This window comes from Theropithecus gelada, chromosome 4, assembly GCF_003255815.1.
Source record: "Theropithecus gelada isolate Dixy chromosome 4, Tgel_1.0, whole genome shotgun sequence".
NCBI lineage: Eukaryota > Metazoa > Chordata > Mammalia > Primates > Cercopithecidae > Theropithecus > Theropithecus gelada.
Genome location: NC_037671.1, coordinates 105,775,117 through 105,790,071, shown reverse-complemented (window position 1 = coordinate 105,790,071; position 14,955 = coordinate 105,775,117). Strand labels below are relative to the sequence as shown.

Below are 14,955 nucleotides of genomic sequence, written 5' to 3'. Positions count from 1 at the left end.
TTACGTATTGAATAGCCACATCACTTTTCTAAGAACATGGACCCAGATTGAGCAACACTAAGGAAAATTACTAATAAAAATATGAAGAAAAATTATAGTGAAATTACTGGCCTTTAAAGAAAAAAGAAATAAGATCCTTTGGAAATCTAGACAAAATAGCACATATGCTACTTATGTGTCCATATAAGAAAAAAAGATGACGTGACTTATAAGAGAAATAAAATTAGACTATCATGAGACTTTTTGTCAGTAACACTTTTGGCAGAAAAAAATGGAGTAACATATTTAAGATACTCAAGGAAGAGTGCGCCAAGAATCTTTTATACAACAAAACAGGCCTTCAGGTATCATGGACACATACAGACTGTTATCAACATCAAGAACTTGGGGAATATTGTTCTTCTGATCCTTTTCTGAGCAATCTACTAGATAATGAGCTTCTGACTAGGAATGACTATGAAGACATTTTAAGGACTAGTGGTAAATGTTCAGTGCAGTTACCTGTAGAACAAGACTAAATGAGGGCTTAGAAGGAGAGAGTATAGGAGCAGCCATATGCTCTGACAAGATAAATATAGTGCAATAGTTGTTATTGTTTTTGAGGCAGTGTCTTGCTCTGTCATCCAGGCTGGGATGCAGTGACATCATCACAGCTCACCGCAACCTCAACCTCCTGGGCTCAGTGATCCTCACCTCAGACTCCTGAGTAGGTGGAACTACAGGCACATGCCACCATACCCAGCTAATTTTTTCATGTTTTTGCAGCGATGGGGTCTTGCTGTGTTGCCTAGGCTGGTCTTGAATTCCTGGCCTCAAGCAACCTTCCTGCCTCAGCCTCCCAAAGTGCTGGGATTTATTAGTCTCAAAATAGAACTGGAAGTATCAATATGAACTCAAGAGATATTTTGTGTATGTGTGTATGTAAAGCCATCACTTGAAATATCATTTCTCACTAAAACAAGGCAGGGCTTCTTAGAGAAGTAGCTGATTTCAGATCTAGGGCACAAATATATAAGAATTAACCTGGAATACATTAAATAGCAAGGAAGCTATCAAAGATTAGTCAGGTCATGTCAAAAGACTCAAGAGCTAACTTGAAGAAATGCCCAAAGATGTAACAATTTGACCATCAGTAATAATAATGACCATTACAATGGGTTGAAACCTTTTAAATATATTTGAATCCATGAGTTCATGATACTTTTTTCAAAAGTATCTTGGAATTTGATAGGGAACCAATTTATTATCTTATAAACTGATAAAAACAGTTAAGCATTTGTCTTGTCTTTCCTACATGAACTGTATAATTGAGCAGGCCAAATAATATGTGAGGGGCAGTGATATGAGGGGCAGTGTTATTCTGTGAAAGTATTCAGGCTGGACGCAGTGGCTCATGCCTGTAATCTCAGCACTTTGGGATGCCAAGGCGGGCAGATCACCTGAGGTCAAGAGTTCGAGACCAGCCTGGCCCACATGGCGAAATCCTGTCTCTACACAAGAATTAGCCGGCCGTGGTGGTGGGCACCTGTAATCCCAGCTACTTGGGAAGCTGAGGCAGGAGAATTGCTTGAACCTGGGAGGCAGAGATTGCAGTGAGCAGAGATCACGCCACTGTACTCTAGCCTGGGACAGAGCGAGACTCCATCCCCCCCGCCAAAAAAAAAAGAAAATTTTCCAACTACTTAAATAAAAAGAATTAGAATTAGAAGATTACTATTTCGCAACCACCAATAAGCAGATATAGGTATTAAGCATTGACAGTTGCTAAGATAATAAAGAGAGCCTCAAGCAGACATGATGTGCCTCCTCTAATTTTGCCAGACACTGTCCATAGTTTTGCTAAAGGGATTGAAATGGAATCAGATCTAGTCTCCAGATCCATCTGCCAAGTTGCAGAAAATACAGAGGACAAAACAACGTGTGGAACTGTCCCGTGGGTGTGCAGTCAGAAATTCCAGACTGTGGGAAACTCTACAGCTCAAATGGCCTAGATTCTTCCACAGATAAATTATAAGAAAGCAAAGGGATAGAACAGGAGCTTATGATTTAAAAGAGACTTAAGGCTGGGCACAGTGGCTTACACCTGTAATCCCAGGACTTTGGGAGGCCAAGGCAGGTGGATCACGTGAGGTCAGGAGTTCAAGACCAGCCTGACCAACCTGGTGAAATCCCATCTCTACTAAAAATACAAAAATTAGCCAGGCGTGGTGTGACATGCCTGTAGTGCCAGCTACTCGGGAGGCTGAGGGCAGGAGAATCACTTGAACTTGGGAGGTGGAGGTTGCAGTGAGCTGAGATCACGCCACTGCACTCCAGCCTGGGCAACAGAATGAGACTATGTCTCAAATAAAAAACCACAAAAACCCAAAAAAAATTATAAAAAAAGAGATTTAAAAGATACCACATTTTAAGAATGCACAAGACTATAGTGTCTAGAGAATGCATTGTTGGGTGATAAAACTTTTTGAAATGCAAGGAGGTGATTACTATAAAAATCAAGATAATGATTTTGGGAAAGGGTAGGAGGGGCTTCTGTGGTTTGGGGCACATAGAATTTTTGGAATGGCTTCCAGCGTGCTGCTGCTTTATCTGGGTGATGTTCACCCTATAGCTGTTTTCTTTCTTTCTTTCTTTTTTTTTTTTTGAGACAGAATCTTACTCTGTCACCCAGGCTGGAGTACAGTGATACAACCTTGGCTTACTGCAACCTCCTCCCCCGCCAGCTCAAGTGATCCTCCCACTTCAGCCTCCTGAGTAGCTGGGACCACAGGCATGTGCCACCAGGCCCAGCTAATTTTTTGTATTTTTAGTAGAGACGGGGTCTCACTATGTTGCCTAGGCGGGTCTCAGACTCCTGAGCTCCAGTGATCCACCCACCTCAGCCTCCCAAAGTGCTGCGATTACAGGCATGAGCCACCACACCCGGCCTATAGGTGTTTTCTATAGTTGTGTTTTATATTACATGAAAAATTTTTATTAAGTAAAACTGTTTTTAAAACATTTTCATAATGTTCAAAGATAATAAATGGCTCTAAATGGGAAAGGAAAAACTAAAAATTTGAGGGGAAAAACTAGAAATTTGAGGTAAAAAACCTGTTTCAACATGTGACAAATTCTTCCTGAGGATTTAATACTGTTTAAAGAAAAACATGTATTAAATGTAGGTGCTTAGAACATACTTTTCTTTTTCCTCAATAGTTTCTTTTTTCATATAGGTATTAGAGAAAGGATGGTCACAATGAATGAGCTATTTATCTTGGGTTATATTCTTCACATCTTTGAATTTGATTTGGGACTTTCTGTGAAAAGCAACGTATCATTACACTCAAGTGTCTCTGTTTGCAGCCCATGAACAATAAATTGTATATCATATCACTCCTAAATATTTCAATTCCCCACAGTTTTTCAGGATATATAAGTCTTTGGTCAATGTTGCTTTTTTAAAAGTGAGAAATTGAGTAAGATTATGAATAAGTTAAAAACCCTTTATTTATATTTTGTATTTAACAGAAATTTACTGAGCACCTTTGTGTGCCATGAAGTGAGGATTCAATAGTGAAGATAAACACAGATCCCTTGTATTCTAGTGAGCCTTTGCATCTTATATTAAGGAAGCTCGGGAAATTGATACTTAGGACAGGATTGAGAAAACAAGTGATTTCTTATGATCTATAATTATCTGCACAAATATTTCTTTGTAAACGTCAAGTGGCTATTCTCAAAGTAGCTGAAAATAGCCCCCTTTTAAGTCTATGAAATTAACATTATAGAAAAGAATTTTAGCAATTTTGGAGCAGGATGCTTTCTGGATACTTAATTCTGAACATTAGAATTTAGCTCTCCTTTTAATTTAAATCTAGTTATTCTTTATTATTTTAAAATATAAGGCATCTGCATTTTAAAACCTGGGTAACATTTATTTAGGTTTTCTTACTCCAAGGGAGAGGACCTGATCCAAGTTTTTAAGAAAAAATGATTATAGTTTCTTCCCCTTCTTTTTAAGAGAACCTTTTCATATATTACCTATTACTTAATAGCTCGTTACTTTGACACACTTTCTGATTCAATATTGTGTTAACACTTATTAGAGATGCAAATGAAGATATGTGGCATTTTAGTGTTCTGGATACATTTTAAATAGTCATGTTTCATTGAGACGAAGTCTTGCTCTTGTCCCCCAGCCTGGAGTGCGATAGCGCTATCTCAGCTCACTGCAACCTCCGCCTCTGGGGTTCAAGCGATTTTCCTGCCTCAGCCTCCTAAGCAGCTGGGATTGTAGGTGCCCGCCCACTACCATATCCAGCTAGTTTTTTGTGTTTTTTAGTAGAGACGTAGTTTCACCATGTTGGCCAGGCTAGTCTCGAACTCCTAACCTCAGGTGATCCACCTGCCTCGGCCTTCCAAAGTGCTGGGATTACAGGCATGAGCCACCATGCCTGGCAAATTTGAGGCTTTCAACTCCTGTCTTTTCTGTTACTGGTGAGGCACTGAGTCCCTCTCTAAGTGGATTAGTTATAACTTCATGACAATAAGGTGGCTGGCTGTCTCATGTAGGGAAAATGAGATCTCTTTCTTGGGATTTTTTTACTGAACAAAAGTTTAATCATTTTTACTAGTCTCTGACAGATGGCTTCCTATAGTTCTGGTTAAGATGATGTACTTAAAGTTCTCTAGAGATTAGTCCAATATATGTATACATGGTGCCAGTGATTTGTTTTTTTTTCAATGCAGTCGATTTTTCTAATCTCTCCCTTTTTTATTCTTTTCTTCTTTTTTGTGGGGGGCAGGTAATGAAAGCATGGGATGCTCATGTGACAGCAGTTTGCTCTCAAGATGCCAGTGGACTTGTAAGGAAGCTTGGGGCAGATGATGTAATTGATTACAAATCTGGAAGTGTGGAAGAGCAGTTGAAATCCTTAAAACCGTATGTATTAGAACAATGTTCACACTGGGAATGGGAACAAGGACAGTTGATTATGCAGGTCTGAGATGGTTCGGTGGCTTTACAATCACGTTGGAATCTTAGAGAAGCATCTGTGAAAGCATTCCATGTCATTAGAAGTTACTTAGGTTGGCTTCTGTTTTAATTCCAGATGTTAATACAACACGGTAACAGCATGTGGATAGGTACTGAGGAAGTTATTTTGCTTACATAGTCTTAGCTAATTTTGAAGTTAACATGCTGGTTTGTAAGAGGCCTGAAGACAAAAATTGGAAATGTGTTCCTTTTGTGGCATCTGTCACCACAGGAAGAATATAGAGTAGTTCATGAAGTACATGATTAGCCCAAAACATACTTTCCGTGTTTTGGCTTAACAAAGGCTTAAGAGAAACAGTGTAAGTCTAAACTTTGGTAATGGGAGCACTGTGGATGTTCCCAGTGTGTCTGAATGCCAGGCTGTGGTTTGGCCTGAGGTACCAAACAGGAATGCATTCAGGAATTCTCTTGGGTCATGTTGATTCTGACTGTGACTCTAGCTTATTCATCTGACTTTTATCCAGCCAAGACCAAGCTGAAGCTGACAGCACAAATGAGGAGTATTTGGAAAGCTATTTTACTGCTTCTGTTTAAAAGGTTTTCCCTTTTTTGATTAATTTTCAGAAGTCAACTACTCTTGCCCACATTGAGTAGAAGTGTATTTTTAAATAGAAAGAAAAAAGAAAAAAAGGGAGTCCTTATCTGACGCCGCCCAGCCTTTCTCAGCCAGTGCCACCAACTTCCAACGTAGTTTGGCGGTGCACCCGGCAGCAGCCAGCCAACTCATCGTTCCTTCAACTGTTTAGGGAGCTTCTACTGTTGCCAGGCAGGGTTCCAAACACCAGCTACAGTGGTGAACCAGACAAATGCCCACTTTCATGGAGCTTACATTCTTGTTTGGGCGGTTTTAGTGCTAGGTGCTCTGAAAAAAAAAAATGAAAGGGAATAGACTAGGGAGGAGGCTGTTATAGATAGGGAGGTTAAAGAATGCCTCATTGAGGAAGCAACATTTGAGTGGAGGCTTTAGTGAGCAAGCCAAATGAATGGGATTTGTGTGTGTTTGATGTTGCTCCCTGCTGTATCCCTCCATCTGGAAGAATGTAGTAGCATGTAGTAGGTGCTCAATAATATTTATTTAATTATCGAGGGAATCTAGGAGAACAATTGTCCCAGCTGGAAAGAACAGCAAACATAAAGCTCCCATGTCAGGAACATGCCTGGCGTGTTTAAGGACTAACATTGTCCCTTTCAGAGATTTTGTCAGCTACCCTCTCGTCTGTGTGTTAGGGCCTGAGCCTCTTTGGGCACGCACTCTGTCGCCCAGGCTGGAGTGCAGTGGCACAATCACGGTTTTTTTTCAGGTAGGTCTCACTCTGTTGCCCAGGCTGAAGGGCAGTGGCACGATTACAGCTCACTGCAGTCTCAACTTCCCAGACTCAAGTGATCTCCCACCTCAGCCTCCTGAGCAGCTGGGACTACAGGCGTACACCACCACACCCGGCTAATTTTTGTGTTTTTAGTAAAGTCAGGGTTTCAACATGTTGCCCAGGCTTGTCTGGAGCTGTTGGGTTCCAGTGATCTGCCCGCCTTGACCTCCCAAAGTGCTGGGGTTACAGACGTGAGTCACTGCGCCCAGCTTCTGTGATTTAAAAAAATTTTTTTCTTAGATGGAGTTTCACTCTTGTTGCCCAGGCTGGAGTGCACTGATGTGATCTCAGCTCACTGCAACCTCCGCCTCCCGGGTTCAAGCGATTCTCCTGCTTCAGCCTCCTGAGTAGCTGGGATTACAGGCACGCACCACCATGCCCGGCTAATTTTAGTAGAGACGGGGTTTCACCATGTTGGCCAGGCTGGTCTCGAACTCCTGACCCCGTGATCCACCCGTCTCGGCCTCCCAAAGTGCTAGGATTACAGGCGTGAGCCACTGTACCCAGCCTGATCTTGTATCTTCTGATGCTTCTAGGAATAGCAACATGATACTGGGGCCAAGTCCTACCCATTCCCCTCTGTCTTCCTTAAGAGGTTTTGTTTTGTTTGTTTTTTCGTTTTTGTTTTTGAGATGAAGTCTCACTCCACTGCCCAGGCTGGAGTGCAATGGCGCGATCTTGGTTCACTGCAACCTCCACCTCCTGGGTTCAAGTGATTCTTGTGCCTCTCAGCCTCCTGAGTAGCTGGGATTACAGGCACTCACCACCACACCTGCCCAATTTTTCTATTTTTTTTTTTTTTTGTGGAGATGGAGTTTCACCATGTTGGCCAGGCTGGTCTTGAACTCCTGGCCTCAAGTGATCTGCCTGCCTTGGTCTTCCAAAGTGCTGGGATTACAGGCATGAGCCACCGCACCTGGCCTACCTTAAGTTTTATAAATGTCTGGAATTTGTCACCAGAGAATAGGAGAACTTGAGAGACGGAAGGCTAGAGGACATTCAGTCTAGGCTCCCAAACTGGTGCTACGCTTCCCTCCTTGGCATGTCTTCCTGGCAAGTGGTCTTGCTCCTTTCGCTTGTACTTTTCTAGTAGGGGGACCTTCCTGCCTTATAAATGCAAGCCATTACTACTTCTTTTCTTTGGTAGCTTTAGTTAAAATTGATCTTTGTAATTTCTGCCTGGAGTTTGACCTCTCAGTCTACCTAGGATAAATATGTTCCTCCTTCCAAGTAGCAGCTTTTTAGGTATTTGAATCTTAAAGTTTTATAGCAAGAAGGGGCTTTGAAATCCTTCAGTCCAACCCTATGATGCTGTAGTTGAGAAAGTGAAGGGCAGAGGAGTTACGAGTTTTTGCATACTCGAGGTCATGCCACCAGTGATTTGTTGGGAGAGCTGGATTCACAACCTGGTCTCCAGATTTCTTTCTCAGACAATGCCTGTTCTATAATACCAGGCTGCCCTTAAGTTTTCTTTAAGTATCCTAAGATTTGTTCATTCAAAACTTGGAAATGAAGTAGACACTTTTTTAGTGAAAAGAACAGTCATCTATTAAGGTCATCATGCTCCTGCATTTCATATCCTTAGATTATATTTGCCATTTTTTTTTTTCCTTCTTCTTCTTTTGAGACAGAGTTTCACTCTTTTTGCCCAGGCTGGAGTGCAATGGCATGACGTTGGCTCACCACAACCTCTGCCTCCCAGGTTCAAGCGATTCTCCTGCCTCAGCCTCCCGAGTAGTTGGGATTATAGGCATGTAATCCTACGCCTGGCTAATTTTGTAGTTTTAGTAGAGACAGGGTTTTTCCATGTTGGTCAGGCTGGTCTCAAACTCCCGACCTCAGGTGATCCACCCGCCTCGGCCTCCCAAAGTCCTGGGATTACAGGCATGAGCCACTGTGCCCGGCCTTGCCCTTCTTTAGTTTGGTTCTATAAAATACTCAAGATCCACAAAGTTGGCCAAAGCTGGTTTCAGGAACTTTAATGTTTGACATCATCCAGATGAATTTGGAAGGGAGAAAAGGTTTACCAAAGAGGAATTCATCAACTGATGTGCTCAATTTATATGCATGTATTCTCTATATAGATCTTTGTTTTCAAAAGTATTTAAAAGCTTATTAAGTTTTTACCCCCTTTCAGTAGAATATAGTGATTACAGAAGTTTTAGGTTAGATGTAAGAAGTTGAATATATCTGTTAGTTCCTGTGGATTCCATTATCACTGAATTTTTTTGGCATGTTAGAACAGGCTGTTCATTTCTCCTTTTGCATTGTCCGGATGCTGTACCTGAAGCCAAATGATAGAAAATTCCAGAAGGTGAAGAGGATGCTTCCATGAGCATTTCTGACTGTAGAGAGAATAAAAGCAAATCATTCTTGTAGGTGAAAATCTCATACTTTACTTTCAAGTATCCATGTGCACTAAAGAACATAGCGAATGGAAAACTTGGCAGTTTATTACAAAGCTTAATTAAGTCAGACTTTCTCAATCTTGGCAACCTTAGTTTCTCAAGCATTGACATTTTGGGCTGGAAAATTTTTTAGCTGTGAGGGGCTATTCTGTGCATTGTAGTGAACCAGAATCACTCTCTGTTCAGAACTACTTGCTGAAGCCATTCTAAAGTACTAGAAAATGAAATGATTTTTTGACAAAAATTAGTCGCATTCAACTTACCTTGCAGAAAAGTAATAGAGCCAGCGAGTGGGTATGTCCTTCCGTCTCCATCAAAGCAGCCACCCCTCTGCAGGATGGCGAGAGGTGCAGCACAGTGCAAGATTCGCCACTGAAATAAACCCCAAGCCAACTGGTGCTGGAAGGGAAGGAGGCTCAGAGTCCAGTGTAAAGCCTGACAACAATGTTTTGATTTGGTTCTTCCTCTCCAGGTTTGATTTTATCCTTGATAATGTTGGCGGATCCACTGAAACATGGGCTCCAGATTTTCTCAAGAAATGGTCAGGAGCCACCTATGTGACTTTGGTGACTCCTTTCCTCCTGAACATGGACCGACTGGGCATAGCAGATGGCATGTTGCAGTCAGGATTCACTATAGGTTCGAAGGCATTAAAGGTAGGAAGAAGGGTCTTGGTTGGTGACTGCAAGCAGCCTCCTGCTGCAGAAATTGGTTTGCCACCTAGCCAGTTTCTCTTCTCTTGGAGGCCGCATAGCACAGTGGCTGCAAGCATGGACTCTGGAGTCACACCGACTGGCTTCAAAATCTGACCTCTACTTAGTAGCTGTGTAACCCTGTGCAAGTTACTGAAGGTCTCTAAGCCCCAATGTCTTCCCCTGTAAAATGAGGCTGATAATAGACCTACCTTACCGCATGGTTGTAAGGATCAAATGAAGTAGTCCATATGGAGACATGGCACAGTGCCCTTATTAAATGTTAGCCTTTATTATTACTTATTGCCTCTCTTGATTACATCTGATGTACTGGCTGTGCTTCCTTCTTGTCTCTGCCTGATGACCCTCTCTCTGTTTCATGTCTTAACACTTACAGTCTCTTGTATATAAAGATGAAAACTTACAGTTGCTATTTTCATTGTATTGGGATAGACCAGTGATTCCCAGACTGGGGCTTTCAGACATTTAGAGGTCTATGAGTAAAAGAAGTTGTACTTTTACTTCAGTAAGCCTCCACTCTTGCCTTTGCTGGGATTGTATCAACTTGTTCTAACACTGCATATTCTGTGTAAATTTGAAACTCCAGCTATTAATGACATGATGGGAGTTTCTGGGACTTGGTTAGTCAGCCTGACTCTGAAACAGGGCCACTTTTACCAGGGCTGTATGAAGCTCAAAACTGAATACATCTCACCCAAATTGCACACTTCGGTGAGTGGTGGGCATTGGAGACTAGGGCAGATGAGCCTCAGTTACAAGACTAATAGAGCTTGAGCATCTGCTCTCCACTTTACCTCATAGCCTGTTGTCATCACAGTGGGGACAGAGGCTTTTATAATTTCATGGGATAAACTGGTGGTAATTATAGATCATTGGTTTAAAATATGAATTGATGTTAAAAGGGAATATATAATAGAAAAAATAAAGATAGGCTGGGCACGGTGGCTTATACCTGTAATCCCATCATTTTGGGAGGTGGAGATGGGAGGATTGCTTAAGCCTGAGGAGTTTGAAACCAGCCTGGGCAACATAGTGAGAGTTTATCTCTACAAAACAAGAAAAAAATTAGCCAGGTCTGTTGGTGCATACCTGTAGTTCCAGCTGCTCAGGAGGCTGAGGCCAGAGGATGGTTTGAGTCTGGGAGACAGAGGATGTGAGCCGTGATCGTGCCATTGTACTCCAGCCTGGGCAACAGAGGAAAACCTTGTCTCAAAAAAAAAAAAAAAAAAAAAAAAAATTCTATTTTTTAAAATTAGACAAAATACTTGAGACTCTGGGACAAGGCAGTAGAAAGTTCCTCGGTGGTAAAAAGGCTGTGAATAGCTGTGTCAGTCTGACCAACGCTGACTCATGTTTGTGAGATGACTGGCTTGATAATTATCTTTAGCATTTTATTTATTCCAGATATTAATTTGGGACCTTTTATGGGGATGAAACTTAGGACTTTGGTCTCTTGAATTCTGTGTAATTAGAATACTTAGAGGTCATAACAAAGAGCTATGATGGAGGAGACCACGACTCAATTCTTATGAAATATTATTGGTAATAGAAATGAACAAACCAGGCCCTGCACTGTGGTGTCCTTCTATTTTCATTTGATTCAGACAGTAGCCCGAAACAGTGTCCACAGGGTACTTTGTGGTAGAGAAAGGGCTCTTAGCTGTCCTTTCTCTCTTCTTTCTCCTTCACAAAACCCAGATTTTCCAGTGCTTTAAAATGTAAGTTTAAGTTTTCTGTAAGATTTGTTTGTACTCCAGTGAGACCCCTTACAAGTTAACCTTCGGAGTTGTCCTCGGAGAGTAAAACAGGCATAGCTAGCTGTCTTCATTCTCTTTTCCTCCTACTTGAAAGATGATAGTGGTAATCTCATGTGAAAACCTTTCAAGTAGTTTTCAATGTCTTTCTGATTGTGCACACAGTTAAAGCCTCATTGTCATGCTTCTGACTCTCCTGCCTGCTTTGATTTACTTTCTCTCCTATAGTGGCCTGGGTGGGCGGCGGGGGGAACACAGACCTCTTGTAGCAGAATATAAAAATTCTGCTGTTACAGACCAAAAGTTTCACTTTACAGAGCCGCATGCTGTGAAGAGTTATAGATGTGGCAGTTGTGACCATTTTTGTGCCTTCTTTAATACCCTAAACAATTACCAGAATGTTTTAATTGTAGTCTATGAAGCCAGACCTTAGGGAAAAGTATTTGAACAGGTCTTCTGTGATTGTCATTAACTGGATCCACAGTAAGCTTGGGACATTCTCAGTGCTTCTGGCATTTAGCCACATAATCCTTCAAACAGCTTTTTTCTTTTTCTTGTTTTGTAGAGACAGAGTCTTGCTATGTTGCCTAGGCTACTCTTGAACTCCTGGCCTCAAGCAATCCTCCCGCCTGGGTCTCCCAAACTGTTGGGATTATAGGTGTGAGCCATTGTGCCTGGCCTCTTCTTTTTAGGTTAGTTGCATAAACCAGTGCATCTCAACATCTTTCATGCCATGACAGACATAGAAAATGATAGTATTTGAACAGCACGTTGAGGCTGCCTTGGGTAATAGAGATGAACAAACCAAGCCCTGCTCCTCCAAGACCAGCCTATCCAGAGACTTCTACCAGCCCTGGCTCTGCCTGGCTATCGTGAGGGCTAAGGGGAGTCAATATCTCATCACAGCAGTTCTAGAGTATGCTTGACTCTCTTTACATCTGTTGTCCTAGGGTAATTATTAATGATGAATCCTTTAACTCTCACAGGTTTTCTGGGTTGGACGATAATCTATAGGATCACTCACCCAGTAAGCCATCCTGGCACACCCAGTGGGAAGCTTTGCCTAGGCAACCGCTTAGTTTTTTCTTTCTTTCTACATTCTTAAACTGAATTGGTATTGTCTCAGTCTTTCCTCAATAAGCTTCACTTTTAGCACAGGGCAATTATTGATAGAATACTTTCTATGTGTGAGGCATTTTGTATACATTCTCATTTCATCCTTCCAACAATCCTGCAAACTAGGTGGTGCTACCACCATTCTACAGGCCAGGAAATGGGCTGAAATAGGTAGCCTGATAAAAATAACATAACTAAAACAAAACAAAAATAATGCAACTAGTAAGTGCTGGGGTATGGGGTTTCCACTGAATTTTCCAGCCTCACTCCAGAGTAGTAGCTTATATCATACTGAGTGTAAGCTCAATGGCAAAGAAGTCTGAGCTCACCTCACAGTTGTGGGTAGTTGTGGAGAGGGCAGCACTGTGGTACTGGCTGACCCTCTGCTACCTCAGATTGCTCCCATCTGATGAAAGTTTGGTTGGGCAGATCATTGAGGTATCATGGAGAACCTCAGCTCATTTGCTGTTTCCATAATGGCCCACCCTACCTTCGACATAAAGAATAACAGTTACAGCCAGGCACAGTGGCTCACGCCTGTAATCCCAGCACTTTGGGAGGCTGAGTTGAGAGGATTCTTGACACCAGGAGTTCAAAACCAGCCTGGGCAACATAGCAAGACCCTCTCTCAATTAAAGAAACAAAGAATAACAATTATAAGTGGCCATAGAGTGGTCATGAACCCTCTCGGTGTAAGATTTTTACGCATCTTCATTTGGAGAGGTATTGCCCCATAATAGATTAGATGGCTTTGTATTTGCCATAACCATAGGGAAGATTCAGCCATGATGTATAAGGAACTTTGCACTTTGTTTTGCCTTTAAAGCCACTTTATTCCTGTCAGAACCAGAAAAAAAAAATTGTGATTGGGCTTCTTGTCTAAGATCATATTTTGGTGACTTATTGTCCCCAAAACATTTTTGAATTTGGTGCAAACCTCTTTTCTGGTGCCTCTGGGCTTTATTCAAACCTTAGTAGGCAAAGCCTAGAGGTCTCAGCCCCTGATTCCTCCTGGGGAGGAAACCCACTGTGGAAAACGATGTAGACGGTCATTTTAAGGAAAGCTTTCCTGTGCTTACTTGTTCTTCAGTCACAGTTTAGAAAAGGAGCCTAAGTGACATGGATATGTCTTTGTTCGGTTATTTCTTAAACATTTATGGAGCATCCATTCCCTGTCAGTCATTGTGCCAAGGTGCTGTGCACACATTCTGTCAGCATGAAATGAGAAATCAGTTTGTTGTAGTCATCCAGAAAATGCTTTTCCCTAAATGGGCATTTAGTCAGATTTTATGTTTTTCTATATTTGACATGTTTTGTTTCTTCTTTTTAGCATTTCTGGAAAGGAGTCCATTATCGCTGGGCATTTTTCATGGCCAGTGGTCCATATTTAGATGACATTGCAGAACTGGTGGATGCGGGAAAGGTAAGTGCACCTGGAAACCTGGATTGGAAGGCTTTGTATTTCTAGAGCACCTCCTGTAGACCTGCCCACTGAGCTTCGTCAGTGGGGACTCTACAGAGCGAGCCTGCTCACCTGACTTTGTGCTGCCTTACATGGCCAAGTTTACATGCTGTGTCTTTGGTTCTGTCTCCATGGGAGGCGTAGACACAGACTGCTCCATCTGTATAAGAGCTTCTCTCATCTAATCAAACCCCTTTGGTTTAGTAGATGAAGAGGCGGGCCCAGGGAGGTTATAGGATTCCCCCAAAGACACTTGGTTAGATCAGAGCACAGCTGTGATCTACATTGGGCTGCTAATATTTCGTCAGGTCCCCAGGTCTCCTGATTTCTAGGTGGGTGTAATAAAATTGAGGGCAAATAAATAGTCTATCTGAGACAGTCAGTGGCCAGGGCGAGGGTGGGTGAGGATTGATGGGGATTTGGGTGAAGACAACTGGCTGGTGTACTCTGCCTACTAGTGTCTGTCCTGCCGTGGACTCTGTGGGAAAGCGACTGTTGCTTATCCTCTGGTCATCCTGTTCTGGATGTCAAAAGGTCTTTCAGGGATTCTGGGGATTGAAAGCCGCCTCAGCTGCCACCTGCTTGTTTGGGTTTTTACATGGTCTAAACCACCCTGACATTCCCATCTCCAGAGGAATAACTGAGAAGGTGGTATTCTGGTGCTGATATTTTTTATGTTAGTGAGAGATTGTATGGAATTATAGGATGGAGAACTTCCAGAGGGTTGTGTGAGATCATAGATAGGCTGATTCTCATTTTACAGGTGAGAAAGCTGACTCACCAAGAAACAGGGGCATGCTCAAACGTGCAGAAATGGAACCAGCGCTCTTGTGCTTTTCCCCCTCCACCTTTCCGCTGTATTCTTAGTACTGGAAGCTGATTTGGGACTTCAGCGTACATTGTCTTATCTTTGTCACTTTGCAGTGGGCAGGGAATGGAGTTAGAGCAGGCTAGCGTTAGCATTGTGTGAACCACTCTGAGACATTTGGACAGAGCCCCTGGAAGTGGGCTTGCTTCTTCTGGCCCTTGGCCCTTGCTGGCATATTTCATCTTTCCGTTTCGATTTTGGAAAGGAATGTTTTTGGGAACTAATGGCT

The 14,955-nt window shown here is 42.2% G+C and overlaps 1 protein-coding gene across 1 annotated transcript in view; it reads left to right on the top strand.

The window, feature by feature from the left end:
* RTN4IP1 (reticulon 4 interacting protein 1) overlaps window positions 1–14,955 on the top strand; it is a 55,637-nt gene that overhangs the window by 30,763 nt on the left and 9,919 nt on the right. Inside the window, exons 6-8 of the mRNA XM_025383005.1 lie at window positions 4,788–4,924; window positions 9,286–9,469; window positions 13,727–13,819. Coding sequence (XP_025238790.1) covers window positions 4,788–4,924; window positions 9,286–9,469; window positions 13,727–13,819 — 414 coding nt within the window. The remainder of the gene's footprint in view (window positions 1–4,787; window positions 4,925–9,285; window positions 9,470–13,726; window positions 13,820–14,955) is intronic.